This window comes from Bos mutus, chromosome 18 (assembly GCF_027580195.1).
Source record: "Bos mutus isolate GX-2022 chromosome 18, NWIPB_WYAK_1.1, whole genome shotgun sequence".
NCBI lineage: Eukaryota > Metazoa > Chordata > Mammalia > Artiodactyla > Bovidae > Bos > Bos mutus.
In genome coordinates, this window is record NC_091634.1 from 23,123,305 (window position 1) to 23,140,199 (window position 16,895).

Below are 16,895 nucleotides of genomic sequence, written 5' to 3' on the forward strand. Positions count from 1 at the left end.
AAAAAAAAGAGTATGGTTGGGAATTCCCTGAAGGTCCAGTGGTTAATAATCTGCCTTCTAAAACAGGGGATGAGGGTTTGATCCCTGGTCCAGGAACTAAGCCTGCTCATGCCACAACTACTGAGCCTACTTTCCACAAATACTGAAGCTCTCTTGCTCTAGAGCCTGTGCTCTGCAGCAAGAGAAGCCTGCCTACCTCAACGAGAGAGAAGCCCCTGCATGCCACAACAAACACTCAATGCAGCCAAAAATAATATTTATTTTTTTTTTTAAAAAAGAGTATGGTTATGCTGGTGCTATCTCAGTAACCAGGCTTCCCAAGTGACTCAGTGGTAAAGAATCCACCTTCCAATGCAAGAGACACCAGTTTGACCCCTGGGTGGGGAAGATCCCCTGGAGGAGGAAATGGCAACCCACTCCAGTATTCTTGCCAGACAAATCCCATGGACAGAGGAGTCTGGTGGGCTACAGATCGTGGGATCCTAAAGAATCAGATACAACTGAGCAACTGAACCCAGCACACATCTCAGTAATCAAGAGGTTTGGGTTTTAAGATGCAGAAAGGAGGCCTTAGGCCCAAGGCAGGCAGGCAGTCGGAATTTAAACTCTGCATGAAATCAGGACCCTTCAAATGCTAAGCTTGAACAAAAGGATGAATTAAAAATTAATCTCCCTTGGTCTGCCTTTTGGAAGGAAAAAAAACCTCTCCCATGAGAATCTGTAACCATAGGCATTCCTTCACATGGATTTAGTGTTCAATTGCATTGTACCTACCTGAATGGTCTGGAATCCCAAGCTGAGAAATTCACATGAGAAGTGGTCCTACTCCAGGAGTTTTAATTACAGAAAAGATGAGCAGAAGGGGCAATGGGGGATATTCTAAAATAGAGTTAATGGTGGTATGATTGTCCTTCGTTCTATTTCTGTGCTTTACTTCACTGATTGATTTTTTTTCATGTGTTGAACCATTCTCATATTCCAGGAATAAATCCCACTTGGTCAAATCTGCTGTTGAATTCGGATTGCTGGTCCTGTGCTCATCTTCTCTATATTGTTCCAATTTTAGTACATGTGCTGCTAAAGCAAGAAGTCCCTGTGGTTTTATTTTTTAAATAGGGGATAATGTACTTTCACATTCCAATTTTCAAACGAGTAAATGTCTCAAGGAGCAAGAACTATTTTCTATGCCTGAAACACTGACAAAAATTAAGACCCACGTGCTCGTTTGCAGACTTTTCTTCCCAGAACTGGCATCCCTCCTTCCTACATAACACACCTCAACTGGAATATCAGAAAGCGACCGTTTCTACAGAAGGTGCTGTGCAATAATCTGACCCACAGAGAGAATCCAGATTTGAGATTTCTATGTCACCACCTGAAACCCATCTGCAAACTGTTTAAAGTAAGAGTATGAATAACATGTCCCTGGAATTCACTTCTCCAAATAACTCAATAATTCAACTTTTGGGGTACTTAAAGTTCAGCCCCCCAAGCACAGTAATGCGTGGTGTGCGTGGAGTTCAGCGGAGAATTCATTTTTCTGGCTCAGCAGAAATACAAACACGTATGTCAGGTACTCGGGACCGTGAAAAGCAAGATTCTTTGAAAAAAAAGTTCAGGGACCATACTTTTGAAAACTGACAACAGCTACCGGGAATTTCTTTTTCCGTTTCACAACTCAAGGAACTTGCTGGGACCTGCCCAGAGCTAGAAATAAGTTAACAGGTGTTCATAATACCTAGGGATGACTTGTCGATTTGCTGGAAGCCTCCCGCCTGACGGGACCCGAAAGGGAGGGGGCGGGGAGGAAGGGATTCTCTCAAGGCGTGCGGTCAGGAAATAGGCTAAAGAGGAAACAATACCGAAGACTGAGGAGAAGTAACCGCCTCACCAACAGAGATGAATTATGGCCGTGGTCTGCTTCCAGAGCACTGCGCCTAGCCCCAGCATCGGGCATGCGCCCTGAGCAGTGTGGCACGCCCCAGCCCCCTCCCCCCCGCCCCCGCCATCTGCGCCTGCGCAGGCGTGGGGTTTGGGGGTTTTTTAGTTTTTTTGTCCACCCCGCCTCCCCCTCCTATCCACAACAGCCACTTCACTCCCCAACCCCGGTCTTCGAAAGCCGCCACCCAGCCCATACCCGGGCGTTCGTGGTTGCTAGGGACTAGAGTGGGGTGCTTTGTGTATTGGGTCAGTGATAACTCGCCAGTTACCGGGTAAACGATGCTTTGGTTAGAATTCACAGCCGCGAGCCCTTGTTTCCGAACTGTTAATGCATACTTCGTTTTATCCTCGTTTTATACTCGGACGTCCTGCTGTCGCCATCCGCGAGGCGGCTAGAAATTGTCTCTTGAGAATTTTAATTTTGTTTGGAAGCAGCCCCGGCCAGTGGTTCCTTTTTTTTTTTCTAGGATCACCCATGACGTGATGGACACCTCAGAAATGTCATCCCTCCTTTGATTTCCATAGGAAGCTGAATTAGAAAGTTGTGCGTAGTCGCTTATTCATGTCCGACTCTCTGCGACCCCATGGACTCTAGCCCACCAGGCTCCTCTGTCCATGGGGATTCTCTAGGCAAGAATACTGGAGTTGTGTTGCCATGCCCTACTCCAGGGGAATCTTCCCAACCCAGGGATCGAATCTAGGTCTCCCGCATTGCAGGCAGATTGTTTACCGTCTGAGCCGCCAGGGAAGACCAAGTAATAGTTAACTTCGAAGAAAAAGAAAAAGGAAAAATTCATGTAAACATTTACGTGTACATAGAATAATCTCGAAGAACTGGACAGCAACTGCTACTGTGATTACCTCAGGAGAGAAATGGGTGGCTGAAGGATAGGCATGAATGTTTTGGGTTTTTTTGTGGTTTTTTGCATCGTTTGAAATGTGTCCAATATGTGTGTGTGTGTTTTAATCTTTGAATGTTCAGTTGACTCCCTTACCAAAATGTAGATATCAAAGAAATTTGGAAACTTAAGACGTCTGTCTAGATGCCCTAATGCTAGATAGAATTACACATTATGTGTGAAGATAAAACGTTTTGTGTAAACCACTAAGTTTTCCTGTTTATTTCTGGACAAACATCCTTGGGAATTGGGGCGGGAAGTACAGGAAAAGAGGAGCCAGGAATTTTCGAAAAGTTGGCAGGGTTGGCATACAGGAAACAAATTTTCATCATCTCAATCACTTGTATATTCCTTTTGGATTTGCTGAAGAAAATTGAAGGGTAAATTTTAGTTGATTTCACTAAAGCCCAACTAGATTGGAAGGGGAACATTTGATGTTTATTTTTGTAAAGGAAGTTAATTGAGTGTGGTTGGCAGAGTTGGGACTCGAAGTTCCTATTCTAGACAAGGAAAACATCCCTTAGTAAGGATTCTCCAGGGATGATTATGATACACTTCTTCCCCTAACCTTGTAAGATAACTTCAGGTTCCCTCCTCCAAGGGAATGGTGAGGGAAAAAAAGTAGGCAACTGTGCCTAAGAGGATTTGCAGATAAAAAGCTCGTATTGAAAAAAGATCCTGGACACACCTCATTCTCTTGGTTAGCTGAACCAGTTTAACTTGTTACCCAGTAAGTGGTTAGTGGATCTAGGCAACAAAGAAATAAATGAAACCTAGTGGGTAGTACATCAACCAGGTTGAGCAATAAGCAGCACCTGGGGATAGAAATTCCCCACAGAGGAGAAAAATGGCATCACGGAAGAGAATACTTAGTAAAATTTATTAAAATAAAAAAAGAAAAACAATAATTTATGCCCTTGGCAAAATAAAAGATCTTGTCAATATAAATGTTTCTTAGAAAACATATGAAAAGATAATATAATTTATATATCAATAAATCAGTATCAATGTTACAGCAAAAGTAATAATGATTGTATAACACTGACAAGTGAGGATAATTCTGGCCCTTACACAGCAGCATTTCTGGAAGGTCCTCCAATTCCTCCTCTTTTTTTAGTACAGATATGCCTTCATTTTAAGAAAGCCTGATAATACATACAGCTATATTTAGACACTCAATTAAATTTATTTGTGTCACAAAATAATTCTCTACCAAAAAATCAACAAGTTTCTGTAATGTATCCTTCAAATTGGCAAATTTTCTTAATGTGTTTAGAATTAACTAAATACATGTGTCCCCAACTTCTTTCCTTCTAGCACTATTACATACAGTGAGGTATACCTGAAGTGAGCCAGAAGAGTTGGGCTTCAAACCTGAATAGAGAGAGTGTGTTCTTACTTAGAATAAGAGGAAATGGTTGGGGGCACGTGTTCCCTCAATCTTTTGCTTCTCGAATCCTAAGCTCTTGATTTTCTTGTCCCTGCTGTTTCCTGGGCAACTTTGTTCACCTGGTACTCTCAAGATAAAAGGAGGAAGTCAAATGGGAGAGGGACGGATTAATGAATTAGTCACTCCAGCAGAGCACAGTGAGATGAAATCTGGGGTTTAGAGTGTCTGTGTGCGGCTATAGCTGGGGAAAGCCAGAGCAATTCTCTGCCCTTGATGTGGTGTTTGTGAGGCTCCTCTCCCAGCAGGAGCACCTGATTCCTGGAGGGGCAGCAGGGCTCAGTCCAGTTTCCCCAGCCAGACGGGACACGTATTCTGGAGAATGGACTCCATCCTATTTGTCACATTCCTCCTGGCTCCCTTCAGCACAATGGTAGTGCTGTTCACAGAACTCCTGGATCCGGCTACAGGCCTCCAGCATCATCACTTCAGGGACTGTGATTACCACTCGGAAGAAATTTGGATACTCAAAGCACTGCAAAAATAAAAGCCTATTATTCTCAGAGCAGTTGAATCAGTGACTAGACCACCCTAGTATGGCCAGGGCCCTAATCAGCAAGAGGCAGCAATACCATTTACCCAGGGCTATCAGTTCCCACCATTGGGATGCTGAACCAGTAACTGAGTTAATTTATCTTAAAAGGAATTTGTGGAACAAGCTTGATCTCCTCTCACTTAGAATGTCCAACTACAATTTTTATTCCTGAATCAGATGGGATAACGATGAGGAAGAAACAAATTTTAAGTAGAGGTCATGACACCCAACAGTAAGAATCTTTTCAAAAGAGAATACAGTAGTCCCTTAGTATCCATAGGGGGGTTTGTTCCGTAACCGCCGAGAGTACTAAAATCCGAGGATGCTCAAGTTCCGTATATAAAATGACATAGTACTTGCATAACCTACATACATCCTCCTGTGTACTTTAAATAATCTCTGGGTTACTTATAATACCTAATACAATGTAAATGCTATGTACATAGCTGTCAGGCTGCAGCAGATTCAAGTTTTGCTTTGGGGCACTTTCTGGAATTTTTTTTCTTCTAATATTTTTCCATCCCCAGTTGGTTGAATACTTGGATGCAGAACCTGCACATATAAAGGCCAACCGTACACTTTTTTGGGGGAGGAAAGGCTAAAGACCAGCTCAGGGAGAGCTCCCAAGGCATACACCATTGAGAGTTTCTAGAGAAACCTGAGAGGGATGTAAGCACTCACCGTTGCTGGGAGGCAGTGGACAGATTGCTCAGCAACTAACTGCTCCGTGAACTCCACATCATTCTCAAATTCTGGGAAATGTTCCATCTCAATTCCAACCTATACCAATAACAGGGAAAGGCAAACTAATCATAAGGAGGGAAAACAGGCTACTCCCTCTGCCAGAAATCAAGGCAGGGACTGCTCTAAAAAATATCTTGGAACTCCACTACTGATAACTAAGAGTTCTTGCTCTTATGAGCTTGTGGGCTTTCTCATAGGGAAGAGAGGATATATTCATATTAATATTTTAGATTACTGAAGGGTTCCTTCTTGGATGCTGATAAATGAAAGCTGAAAATAGGATCCTAGTGTTCTTTAAAAAAGGCACTATTGGTACTATGGGCCAGGCTAGTCTTGATTGCATGGAACTACCCTGACCATTGAAAAATATTCAGCATTGCTGGCCCACAAGATGCCAATAGCACCTTTCAGTCCTTCTGAAAACAAATAACATTCCTATATATCCCCAAACACTCCAAGGGAACCAGATCTCTCCTGGTTGAGAGCTACAATAGTGTGGAAAGCCTCTTATCTGTGTCATATCATCTCTGTATCTGCATATAAAATAATTCTCTGTATTGAAAAGTTGTCATTTTAAGAGGTTTTTTGTGTTTTTTTTTTTTTCTTGCTTTCTTTTTTTTAGCACTGAGTTTAAACCACATCAGTGGGACAATTCAGAAAAAGACAGTTCCTAAACTGACTAGCTCAGGAGCCCATCTGGTTGTCTTTGTGAGCCTTGCAGACTGGCTTCCCTCACCTGCCACCCACATACTCACCATGAGGTACATGGCCCCAGAAGGGCGAATGGGCCGGAGTCCGGGGATGGCAGCCAATGCCCCATAGCAGAGATCCGCATTGGACTATGAGAAGAGGCAGAGACATCAAGGATCAAAACTTAAGCTAAAGAAAAGCCAGGTCATTAAAAAGAGAGCCCACATCAAAGGTGGGGAACCTAGGTTTGCTCTGCTGGCATAAGGAGTTAATGAGAAAAAAAAAAACTCTGCCCACTCACAGCTTTAGGCCAGGAGCAGAGTGGATTGCCAGAAGTTAGAGAAATGTATGGATGAATGTTGACAACGATGCCACGTTCTGGCTTGGAAGCCCCATAATGGCACAAAATTCCACTGGAGGCATTCCCTGACTCCCAGAGTGGAAGGCTACAGGCTGCCCTTACCTTGAGGAAGCTTAGAGTGTTGTGGTAGAACTCACGAGGGGTGCGACACAGGATGCTTTTCAGAGCTCCCTGGACAAGGGTGCAGGGGCCCAGGATCCGTTGACTTAGCTTCGTCAGCCCATCTCGGATCTAAAAGCCCCCCAGCAAACACATTATTTAGCCTTTCTTAAACATCCCTGCTGTGGAGATTCTTGTTCTGACCATTCCTTCTATAAAGTGTTCATTTTTATTTGTTTTTAATTTTGTTGTTGTTGTTGTTATCTTCTATCTAGGCAGAGTTAGGGTTAGTTTTTCATCTCTGGAGATGTGGTGGTGCCTCGTGTCATTCTTAAATCAGACCACCTGGGTTTGTAGCCCAGCTCTGCCACACACTGACTGTGTGGCACTGAGAAAATTATACAACCTATCTGAGTTCATTTTTATCAGCTGTAACATGGAGATAATACCAATATTGGCCTCACAGGGTTGTTGGGAGAATTACATTGAAATAAAGTACATAAAGCACTGGCACCTTGTAAGCCCACAAACAGTATTAGGGATCATTACTGCTTGTTGCTTCTTTTTGTGTGGTAATAAAATTGGAGGTAGATGGAACTTCCTCACCAACACAGAAAAACTGAGTTCTGGAGAGAAATAACTAGTACTATCTTTATCCAGTGTCTTTCCAGGCATACAGAACTACAGGGCCAAGAAAGGAAAATCTCACATCTATACCACCACTGTGAGATAAAGCAAGCAAGTAATAAGTAAACAAATAAATAAATATTTAGAAATATATATATATACATATATATATATATTCTCACCTCATTGCCAAAAATATCTCTTCGGTCATGGATAAGGATCCAGCCCATCCTCCAGCCAGGAACCAGCCAGCGCTTGGCCAGCCCTCCACAGGACAGGATGGGGACATTGCTGCTGAGGGTGGCCAGAGGCTCAAATTTGGAATCTGAAAACACCTGAGGAGAAGAGGTGCAGTTGTTCTTACAGTTGTTTTCTGGCTTCCCTCCAAATCCCATGCCTCCCCAAATTTTCCTTATATCATTAAGCACAGGGCCTCAGATTTACAGGTTCTTTCTACCCTGAAGCATGACTGGGATCTCAAGAAGCTTCAAAGGGAACTATCCAAAAACATTTAACCTGGTGTCTTGTCTGGGTTAAAAGAAGCCTAAAATGAGGAAACTGGTCCCAGCCCAGTAATATGTACAACCCCTGACTCTAGGGAATGAATGAAATAATTAGATCCTGCCCGAGACTCACCATGTCTCCATAGATCTCATCAGCTAAAATGGGAACACATTGCCTTGCAGCCACTAAAAATAAGAGAAACATGCTGATGTCGTTTTTAATATGAATTGCCTTAGCACTTAAATAGTTACCTGGGCTTATACTTTACACTTCATGTTTGTGGGTTTTGTCTTCCTCTTTAAGAACTACAAATTCTTCTCATACTCTTCCAGGGTACAGAGCCTAAATTTGCTGTTTAATTAACTAGATATTTCAAATCCTTTCTTCCACATGATGGGAGTGATAAAAAGGCAAGTCTTTTTCTCCTTCTTTCTACCTTTCCAGTGGCACACCACTCGCTAGGGACCCTACTGGAGCCCTCCGACCTCTATCCTAGTCTTGGAACTTAGTGAAGGACTTCTTTCTCACTCCAGGAAATAGCTAAAGGATTCCATCCCCATCTCCTTTTCTGCCAAGTGAAATCTGTTGGACTTACCTGCCAAAATTTTCTGGAGATGACGTCTACTGAACACTGACCCACAAGGGTTTGATGGATTGTTGACAATAAGACAAACTGTCTTTTCATCAATCAGAGATTCTAATTGTTTCAGGTCAATTTCCCAATTCTTCTCTGGCTGGGGAGGGAAAAAACAGTGAGATCAAGATGATTCTGAAAAATTTAGGAAGACTACTCACTTCACTCAAAGGTATAATATAAGTCACAAAATGTGTCTTTGGCCTCAGACTATTCAGATCTTTCTCTGCTAAGATAATGGTCATGTATTTTTATGAAGTAGTAATTTAGCATTTATATCTAAAATTATCTAATTTGTATCTAAAATTAAAAAGTCATTTACCAATAAATGGTAGAGTTTGACCTCAATTCCCATAGATTCAGCCAGAGTCCTGTAGAGAGAGAAGCCAGGTCTCGGAACTAGGATGTTTTGCCCTGGGTTGGCCAACACAGCCAAACACAGTTCAATAGCCTGACTGCAGCCACTTGTCAGAATGACATCCTGTGAAGAAAAGTTTTGTTTTGTTAGGGGTTCCAACAGCAACAGGAGGAAAGGGATTATCAGATGAGTGAGTAGGAAGCAAAAATATGCTCACTTTTAAAAATCCTATGTAAAGTAGTGGGGACTGTACTAGGCCAAAATTGAAAGAAATGAATATGTTTATATATGTCCATATCTAGAGGTTGTTGAAAATGCTGGCCACTTAAAAGAAATAAATCACTTTAAAAAGGACAGGTTGGCTGTAACTCAGCAGACCTCCATGAGAGGTCATTATGACCTTGGACTTTTTCACCTGGTTATTTATTTACTTTTGACCAGAGATTTGAAGCATGGCTCTCTTCTGAAATACAAAGGGCTCCCCTTAACGTTAAGAAATGTTGACCTCCACCCTATAAACAACAGAGTGGAGGGCATTTAAACTTGACCCTGCCATCAGTCCAACATGCCATGGAAACTTGATCCTCCCATCTAAGTGACCTTAGGTAAGTGAAGGGAACTACAGATTAATAAAAGACCCTATTGGCAAAATTAAATGTTCCAATTATTTGGTATTTATGAATTACTGTTTTTCAATGATCTTTTTCAGATAATCAAATATAGGGTGACCTCTGAGTCCTTTGAGCCTCCTTGAGACAGACATCACATAAGTTGTATGCAATGTTATTATCATACTATAATTACATTAAATATAATCACTGACTAGTGGCCTCCCCATATAAAAAGTCCTGGAATTGCCAAAGGGAAATTATTCTTAGTTTTTATTTCCCTTGAAACCATTATTGCTCATGGAACAGAAACAAAGGGTAGAGTTTGCCTGGCATTGCTTTAGAGCTGGCACCTTGTCTAGGGCTCACCTTAGCTTCCAGGGGTGCCTCGGGACAGTGGTAATAAGAAGCAACTTCCTCCCGACTGGATAAGTAGCCTGAGAGAAAAGAGCAGAAGGAGAAAGCTGGAAGTTTTCATCCCACAACTGACAGCAACGCCCTTAAGTCACAGGGCTTCAAGGCTACCTTCTGTCCCAGATCAGAGCACTCAGCATTCGGTTTAGCTCTCAGTCACTATAGTTAAAGGAGATTAACTTTGTACCTTACAATTTTATAATGAGCACACAAATGTATAAAGAATAACAAAAAGAGTTCACAAAACTATAAAGTATTCTGCAGTATCTTGGTTACTGTGATTATGTTTTATTTTCTTTTAGATTATTTAATCTAAAATACAGGGTTTAGATTATTCTTAAATCCCCTTCAGGATTATATTTGAAAACTTATAATTAATGAGTTCATTACACTGAGTTCATTTTAACTTTTTCACATTGTATTGTATACCTATTAGTATTTTCCTTTTATATTATATTCAAATTAAAATATTTTCCTTTTAAATTATATTCTCATGCAATGTTTCCAAATGTTGGCTTGCAAGCTTGAAGTATAGAGAGTTTCATACCAATTATTATGTTTTACAGAATTGCTGTCCAAAAAGATTATCTTCAGTTACCAAAGCTAGAGGCAATATTTCCTAATGTTTGTTAACTTAATAGGTACAGATATCTTGAAATTAATCAGCATTTCCTTAATTGCTAAGAAAAAACACAGATAAACATTATTTGTGTTTCCTTTGGTATGAAGTGTTCATATCCTTTGAGTATTTGTCAAATGGAGACTTGGTTTTAGGTTTCAGGTTAAATCAGTTTCTTAATACTTTGAATATAAAAGTCATAATAGACATTTAAAAAAATTGTATTGAAGTATAGTTGATTTACAATATGGTGTTAATTTCTGCTGTACAGCAAGGTGATTCAGTTATACATATATATATTCTTTTTCATATTCCCTTTCAGTATGTATAAACTCTTTATAACTAACTTTTGGTCTTATTTTGTTTCGATTTTTATTTATGAAGCTGTATAAAATGTAAATAATCAACCTAAAAATCATGTCCCTGATATCTCTTTAAAGTGTTTTTAAATTCTATTTTAGCATGAAGCTGATTTTTATTCTGCACATACACACAGTGGGGAAGTGTGTGACACTGAAACAAAGTCAAGGAGTTACTTATTTTATCAAAATGCTTAGGGTAAGAATGTTCAATACATGGAGAGAGTTGCTGCTGCTGCTAAGTCACTTCAGTCGTGTCCAGCTCTGTGCGACCCCAGAGACAGCAGCCCACCAAGCTCCCCCATCCCTAGGATTCTCCAGGCAAGAACACTGGAGTGGGTTGCCATTTCCTTCTCCAATGCATGAAAGTGAAAAGTGAAAGTGAAGTCGCTCAGTCGTGTCCTACTCCTAGCGACCCCATGGACTGTAGCCCACCAGGCTCCTCCGTCCATGGGATTTGCCAGGCAAGAGTTACACCTAAATAAAAGTATTCCTGTTTTAACCTTCTGTCCTCTAATACAATAACTTATTCTTTGCTGTTGTTTTTGTTTGTTTTTGCCTTGAAACAAGCACAGTTACATTGAGAGTGTGACCAGGACCATAATTAAAATAAATTTTGAATGTGCAGAGGAGGAGAAATAACACCAAGAAGTATTTACATAGGGCAGTAAGTAAATTGATTTAGGAGCTAAACGGTTCTGTCAAGCAGCAGCTGCAGCCAAACTCAAGGCCTCCGTGGAGAATGAGCAATGATAGGAGTGTTATTTGAGCAGAGTATGTAATGGGAACCTAGAGCAGGGAGGTGCCATAATGCCAGAGGAAGCCAGGAAAAAAGTTGGACCTTCATGGCTTGAGGTTAAGCATTCTAGACTCCTTTCCCCAAATTCAACGGTCATATTATCTTAGCCTCTCCTTAGGAATTATGCATCAGGAAAACAAAGAGAGCTGCTAGAAATTTATTCCTGTCAGAAGAGCACAGAAGATTTGGAAACTGCCAGATTAGAGTCTCAGGGGGAACTTACCAATGGAGGGGACATAGCCATTAAACTTCCCTGAGTCGAGGGCATCTTTCATTGCTTGGGTAACTTCAGGATCTGTCGGCAGGTTTCCAAATACAGTAGGGTCCCCTTTTCAAGAACCACCAAGAGGTTATTCTTCCACGCCCAGTACCCAGGCCCACCCTCCACTTCCATCCTCTCTGCCCAACCCATAAGGATGGGGTGAGAGGAACAATGCCTGCCTCTTGGTTAAGTGTACTCAACTCACCAATCGACAAAGCAATCATGGTCTTGTTTGGATTTGGCTTCACCTTCATGTTGTCCACAATGGCCCGGATGGGATTGAAAGTTCTGTTGGACATGTCCGAGGGCCTCACGGACCATCTGGCCTTCCTGCTTTTCACTTTTCCCTGCACAGAGCTTCTCCCAGCGACGTTGACATGCACATCCAGAACTGAGGGGAGGCTGCTGTGATCCTGCATCTGAATCACATATGGGTCCATGACTAGCAAAGACTACGGGGAAAAGAAGGGGTCACTGTGACTCTAAGAACAGATACAGTCCAGTGGGGCAGCGACAGTTGGACCTAAACACTGGGGTGACTTTGCCAGACATCTCTTTTCAAACTCCTTTCACATGTAAAGTAGCTTTGAATGAATGAGGGCAATTTTAAGACTTTTCACTCAGATGGAAAATAAGCAAAATAACCATTCTACAATATTAGCAGAGTGTTCCACTGAATGCTTATCTACTGTGAGATTGACTATGTGCTACATCATCACCATGAAAATTTAACCATGCTGTCAGCAAAACCAAGGAAGAATGACAAGAAAACTAATGTTAAACAAGGAAATCGTAGGTATCCCTTCCTTTCCATGCAAGGAAGAGTCTCCTTAAGCTTCAACAGACTGTGTCTTGTCCTGTGCAAAGAATAACCAGGAAGAACTATTCCATAATTGTTAGAAATTTAGTGTTAACATTATCATTAGTAAAAATAAAGCCCTATTCTATAAGCAGCTTACTGCCCTGTGGAAAAAGAAGTCAATACACCACAAATCACCCCACAATGCACCCCAAATCACAAGGTTAGCTGAGGCTTGAGATTTTACCTTCCCAGTAAAGGAGAAGCAGCCTCCAAGCAGCCAAACCAGGAAGTTGCCTAAGTTCTTTGACAAATGATAGTGATGGTGAATTCGGATGCAACCTCTGATACCTGAAATAGTCCCACAAATGGGCGTTGGGCCTGAAACTCTCATGCTATTGGCTCAGGTAAGAACGGAGCAACCAGCCCTCTTCTTTCCTCCCCTCCTCACTTTTTGGTGCTTTTTACCTCTAACCCTGCCTCCACCTCTACCACCAAATCAGGAATTTGAACACTTCAGCCTTCTGGAATTGTCTGTGTTAACTCTTTCTAGGTAATCTGTGAGATGTTTGAAAAGACTGTCAGAGAGGTAGTTAGGATTACAGTTGGTGATTTTTATTAAATCTTTTTTTGTGACAAAATGACCTATTAAAATGTTAATAGTACAGAAATGTACAGAGTAAAAAGTGAGAGTCTTGCAAGGGCCAGGCAGTGGTAATTATCTGGCCATTTCTATCAATTCATCAAGATAGATAGATGATAGTAGATCAATAGATCTACAGATGATAAATAGATAGGTGATAGACAGTAGATAGATTAGATGATGGATATATAGATACACAACTGTAAATATTTTCAAAACACAGCTGAGATCATGCTCTACAACTTGTTCAGCAGCATGCTTATTTAATTCCTACATCTGGGGCTCCTTTCCTTGTTAGTTCACAAAGTTCTACTCTAGTTAGAAAAAACTGTGCAGCTAGAGTAAATGAAGGCCCACTCCATAAACATTTAAAAAGTACAGGGTATCTAAGGCCACCAAAACCAGTGCAATTTTATCCTTATGCTGTGAATTCTTAATTTTCCTGTTATGGAGTTATTGGAAAAATAAGATGTCAGGTGAGATCTAAACAAAAACCTTTCCTAAGCCAGCACAGCAGACATCTCAGAATTCCTGTGAGCCTATGAAAAGTATCATCCACCCAAGGGTTAAGAGAAACACAGTGACCCCATGGCTCAAATCCTATTGTTTACTTATTGAGAGACAGAGAGTTGTTTCATAAGCTCTGTCTTCTTCAGCTGTTTATTGGTGATTTGAGTCTCCACTGGGGTTGAATAACCTTTTATTTCTCTGATCCTTCCATCTTCTTCTTTTCCCTTCATTTATTTATGTCTTCATTTTTTAAATTGGAGGCTAATTGCTTTACAATGTTTTGTTGCCTTCTGCCATACAATGATGAGAAGCAGCCATATGTATGTATATATCCCTTCCAACTCTTAGTGCTTTGAAAAATTCACCTAATGCAGTTGCTTCCCCACTTCACTGAAGCAAGCATTTACCACTTCATCTCACCTGTGGAGAAGCAGAAGCACTAGGCAGGTGCAGGAAGCCAGCCAGGTCAAAGAAAATTTAGGTTAATTATGAAGCCCTGAGCCCCGAGCTGGACAACCCAGACTGCTTTGTTTCAAAAAGCTATGTTTAAAACATCTAAAAGACAGAAAAGGAATGGTTTAGGTCTGCTACTTGGCACCCTATACATAGGCAAATGGCTCGTTTTTCCTAAATACTGTTAACCATTTTACAGACAGACACACGCTTCGCAGGCTGGATCTACTACCCTTGGTGAGGTTGCCAAGTGAGAACATGGTGCTGTTTCCAAAACACATAGATCTTGTCAAGAGAGAAGACCACCCTTTCCTGAACACGTTTATTCTACCACCAACTCCATTTAAAATATATGTGTGCTGGAGAAAATCAGAAAAATTTTAAAGCATTTATAATCTACCACCACTCTTAATACATTAGCTTTACTTTTTCCCTACAAAGTTGGGGTCTTGTTCTATGTAAATATTTTTTAAATTGAGAAAAAATTATATAACATAAAATTCACCATCTCAAAGTGTAAGAATCAGTGATTTTTAGTTCATTAACAACATTGTGCAACAATCGCCACCATCTAATTCCAAGACATTTTTTTTCATTGTTCCAGAGAGAAACTCCATACCGATTAACTAGACCCTCTCAATTTTCCTCTTCTTAGCCCCCAGCCACCACTAATTTACTTTCTGTCTCCATGGATTTGCCTATTCCTGATGTTTCACACAAATGGAATCCTACACTATGTCATCTTTCATATCTGACTTCTTTCACTTAGCTAATGTTTTTCCAAGTTGTAGCATGATTCAGTACTTCATTCCTAGTTATGGCTGAATAGCAGTCCATTGTGTGAATATATTTATTTGTTCATCTGTTCATCAGCTGCTGGACATTTGGGTTGTTTCCACCTTTTGGCTATTAGAAATAATGCTGCTATTAACACTTAGATCCAGGTTTTCATATGAACATATGTTTTCAATTCTCTTGAATATTTGGTGTAGAGCTGCTGGACCATATTATGGATAGTTTTGCATTATGAATTTTTAAATTATATCATGAATATTTTCTCATGTTCTGAAAAACATTCCATCATAGAGAATTATCAGAATTTATTGAATAATTTTCCTATTGTTGGACATGATGTGGAGTCTAGCTTTTACTATTGTAAGAAATGCTGCCAAGTGCATCATTGTATATAAATATCAGTTCATACATGTTCATACATGTCCCTTGTAGCTCAGTCAGTAAAGAATTTGCCTGCAGTGCAGGAGACCCAAGTTTGATCCCTGGGTTGGGAAGATCCCCTGGAGAAGGAAATAGCAACCCACTCCAGTATCCTTGCCTGGAAAATCTCATGGATAGCGGAGCCTGGTGGGCTGCAGTCCATTGGGTTGCAAAGAGTCGGGCACGACTGAGTGACTAACACTTACTTACTTATTTACATGTTATTATCTCCTTAATGTAAATTTTACTATACATGGAAATTTTACTTACTGCATTGAAGACAGCAAACATTTTGCTTTCACTCTTCTAGTAATTAAAGTATAATATATAATCATATAATAAATTCAAATTCAGATGTTTATGAACTAAACTCTTAAAAACTTCTTTCCCCATAATCCCATTTCATAGAGACAGCCAGTTTAGCCATTTCTTGGTTATCTTTCCAAGTGTCTTCTATGTCTACACAGGGCTTGTACAGCTGGTTTTGGAGTTGTTCAAAATTATATATACACTATATGTTCATTCTGCAGCTTCACTGTCTCTTATTGTAACCACTATTCTTAAGTGGTAATTGAGTACTTGAAATGTGCTTTATCTGAATTGAGATGTGTCACTGGCGCAAAATACACAACAGGTTTCAAAGACTGATATAAAAATGCAAAATGTCTCACCAATAATTTTATATTGACTACATGCTTAAATAATACTTGAATCTATTGGGTGAAATAAAGTATATTACTGAAATTAGTTTCATCTATTTCTATTTTTTTGACATTTAAAAATATTCCCATTAGAAAATTTGAAATTACTATGTGGTTTGCATTCCACTTCTACTGAACAATGTTGTTCTATAGCTTGCTTTTTAAAAACTCAATAATATGTTGTATGGACATCCTTTTCATTTTCATACATGGAGATCAACTTAATTCCTTTTAATGTCTACATTATGTTCAGTTAGCCATTCCACTCTTTTTGGACATGGGGCAGCTTCCAATTTTTCTTTCTATTAGAAATAAATCATATTGCATACAGTTATTATTTGTGATTGGGAATTTTTATGAGTATCCTACAATTTGTGGGATAATTTCCTTGAGGCAGGATCACATTTCAAACACTGATAGACCTGATAAATTGATCAAATAATGGGCTAAAGGAAGAAGAGAGCACACAAATATATCTTATCATGACAAATTCTTGGAGTTCAAACCAACTGTTAGAACTTGAAGGGTGATACAGGGAATCAACTGAGTGTTACAGCAGGGGTTTTCTAGGTGGAGAGAATCTCAGAGGTTAAGGCCCTTCCTCTTGATACTGGCCTTTGCAAGAGTTAAGTCAAGCAAGGATGAGGTTGTCTCAAAGTTAAAAGCTACTGTGA

At 40.3% G+C, this 16,895-nt stretch overlaps 1 protein-coding gene across 3 annotated transcripts in view; it reads right to left on the reverse strand.

The window, feature by feature from the left end:
* Window positions 1–3,698: 3,698 nt before the first annotated feature.
* TAT (tyrosine aminotransferase) overlaps window positions 3,699–16,895 on the reverse strand; it is a 54,040-nt gene continuing 40,843 nt past the window's right edge. For 2 of the 3 annotated variants that reach the window (XM_070388051.1, XM_070388052.1), the window contains exons 2-12: window positions 12,106–12,319; window positions 11,862–11,966; window positions 9,817–9,884; window positions 8,804–8,962; window positions 8,443–8,581; window positions 7,980–8,032; window positions 7,526–7,678; window positions 6,720–6,848; window positions 6,322–6,405; window positions 5,504–5,602; window positions 3,699–4,762 (exon numbers count right to left, since the gene is read on the reverse strand). In XM_070388051.1, the coding sequence (XP_070244152.1) occupies window positions 4,622–4,762; window positions 5,504–5,602; window positions 6,322–6,405; window positions 6,720–6,848; window positions 7,526–7,678; window positions 7,980–8,032; window positions 8,443–8,581; window positions 8,804–8,962; window positions 9,817–9,884; window positions 11,862–11,966; window positions 12,106–12,319 (1,344 nt within the window). In that variant the 3' untranslated portion in view covers window positions 3,699–4,621. Of the gene's footprint in view, window positions 4,763–5,503; window positions 5,603–6,321; window positions 6,406–6,719; window positions 6,849–7,525; window positions 7,679–7,979; window positions 8,033–8,442; window positions 8,582–8,803; window positions 8,963–9,816; window positions 9,885–11,861; window positions 11,967–12,105; window positions 12,341–16,895 lie in introns of those variants that run through there. The other variant, XM_005899527.3, reaches the window with a different exon arrangement.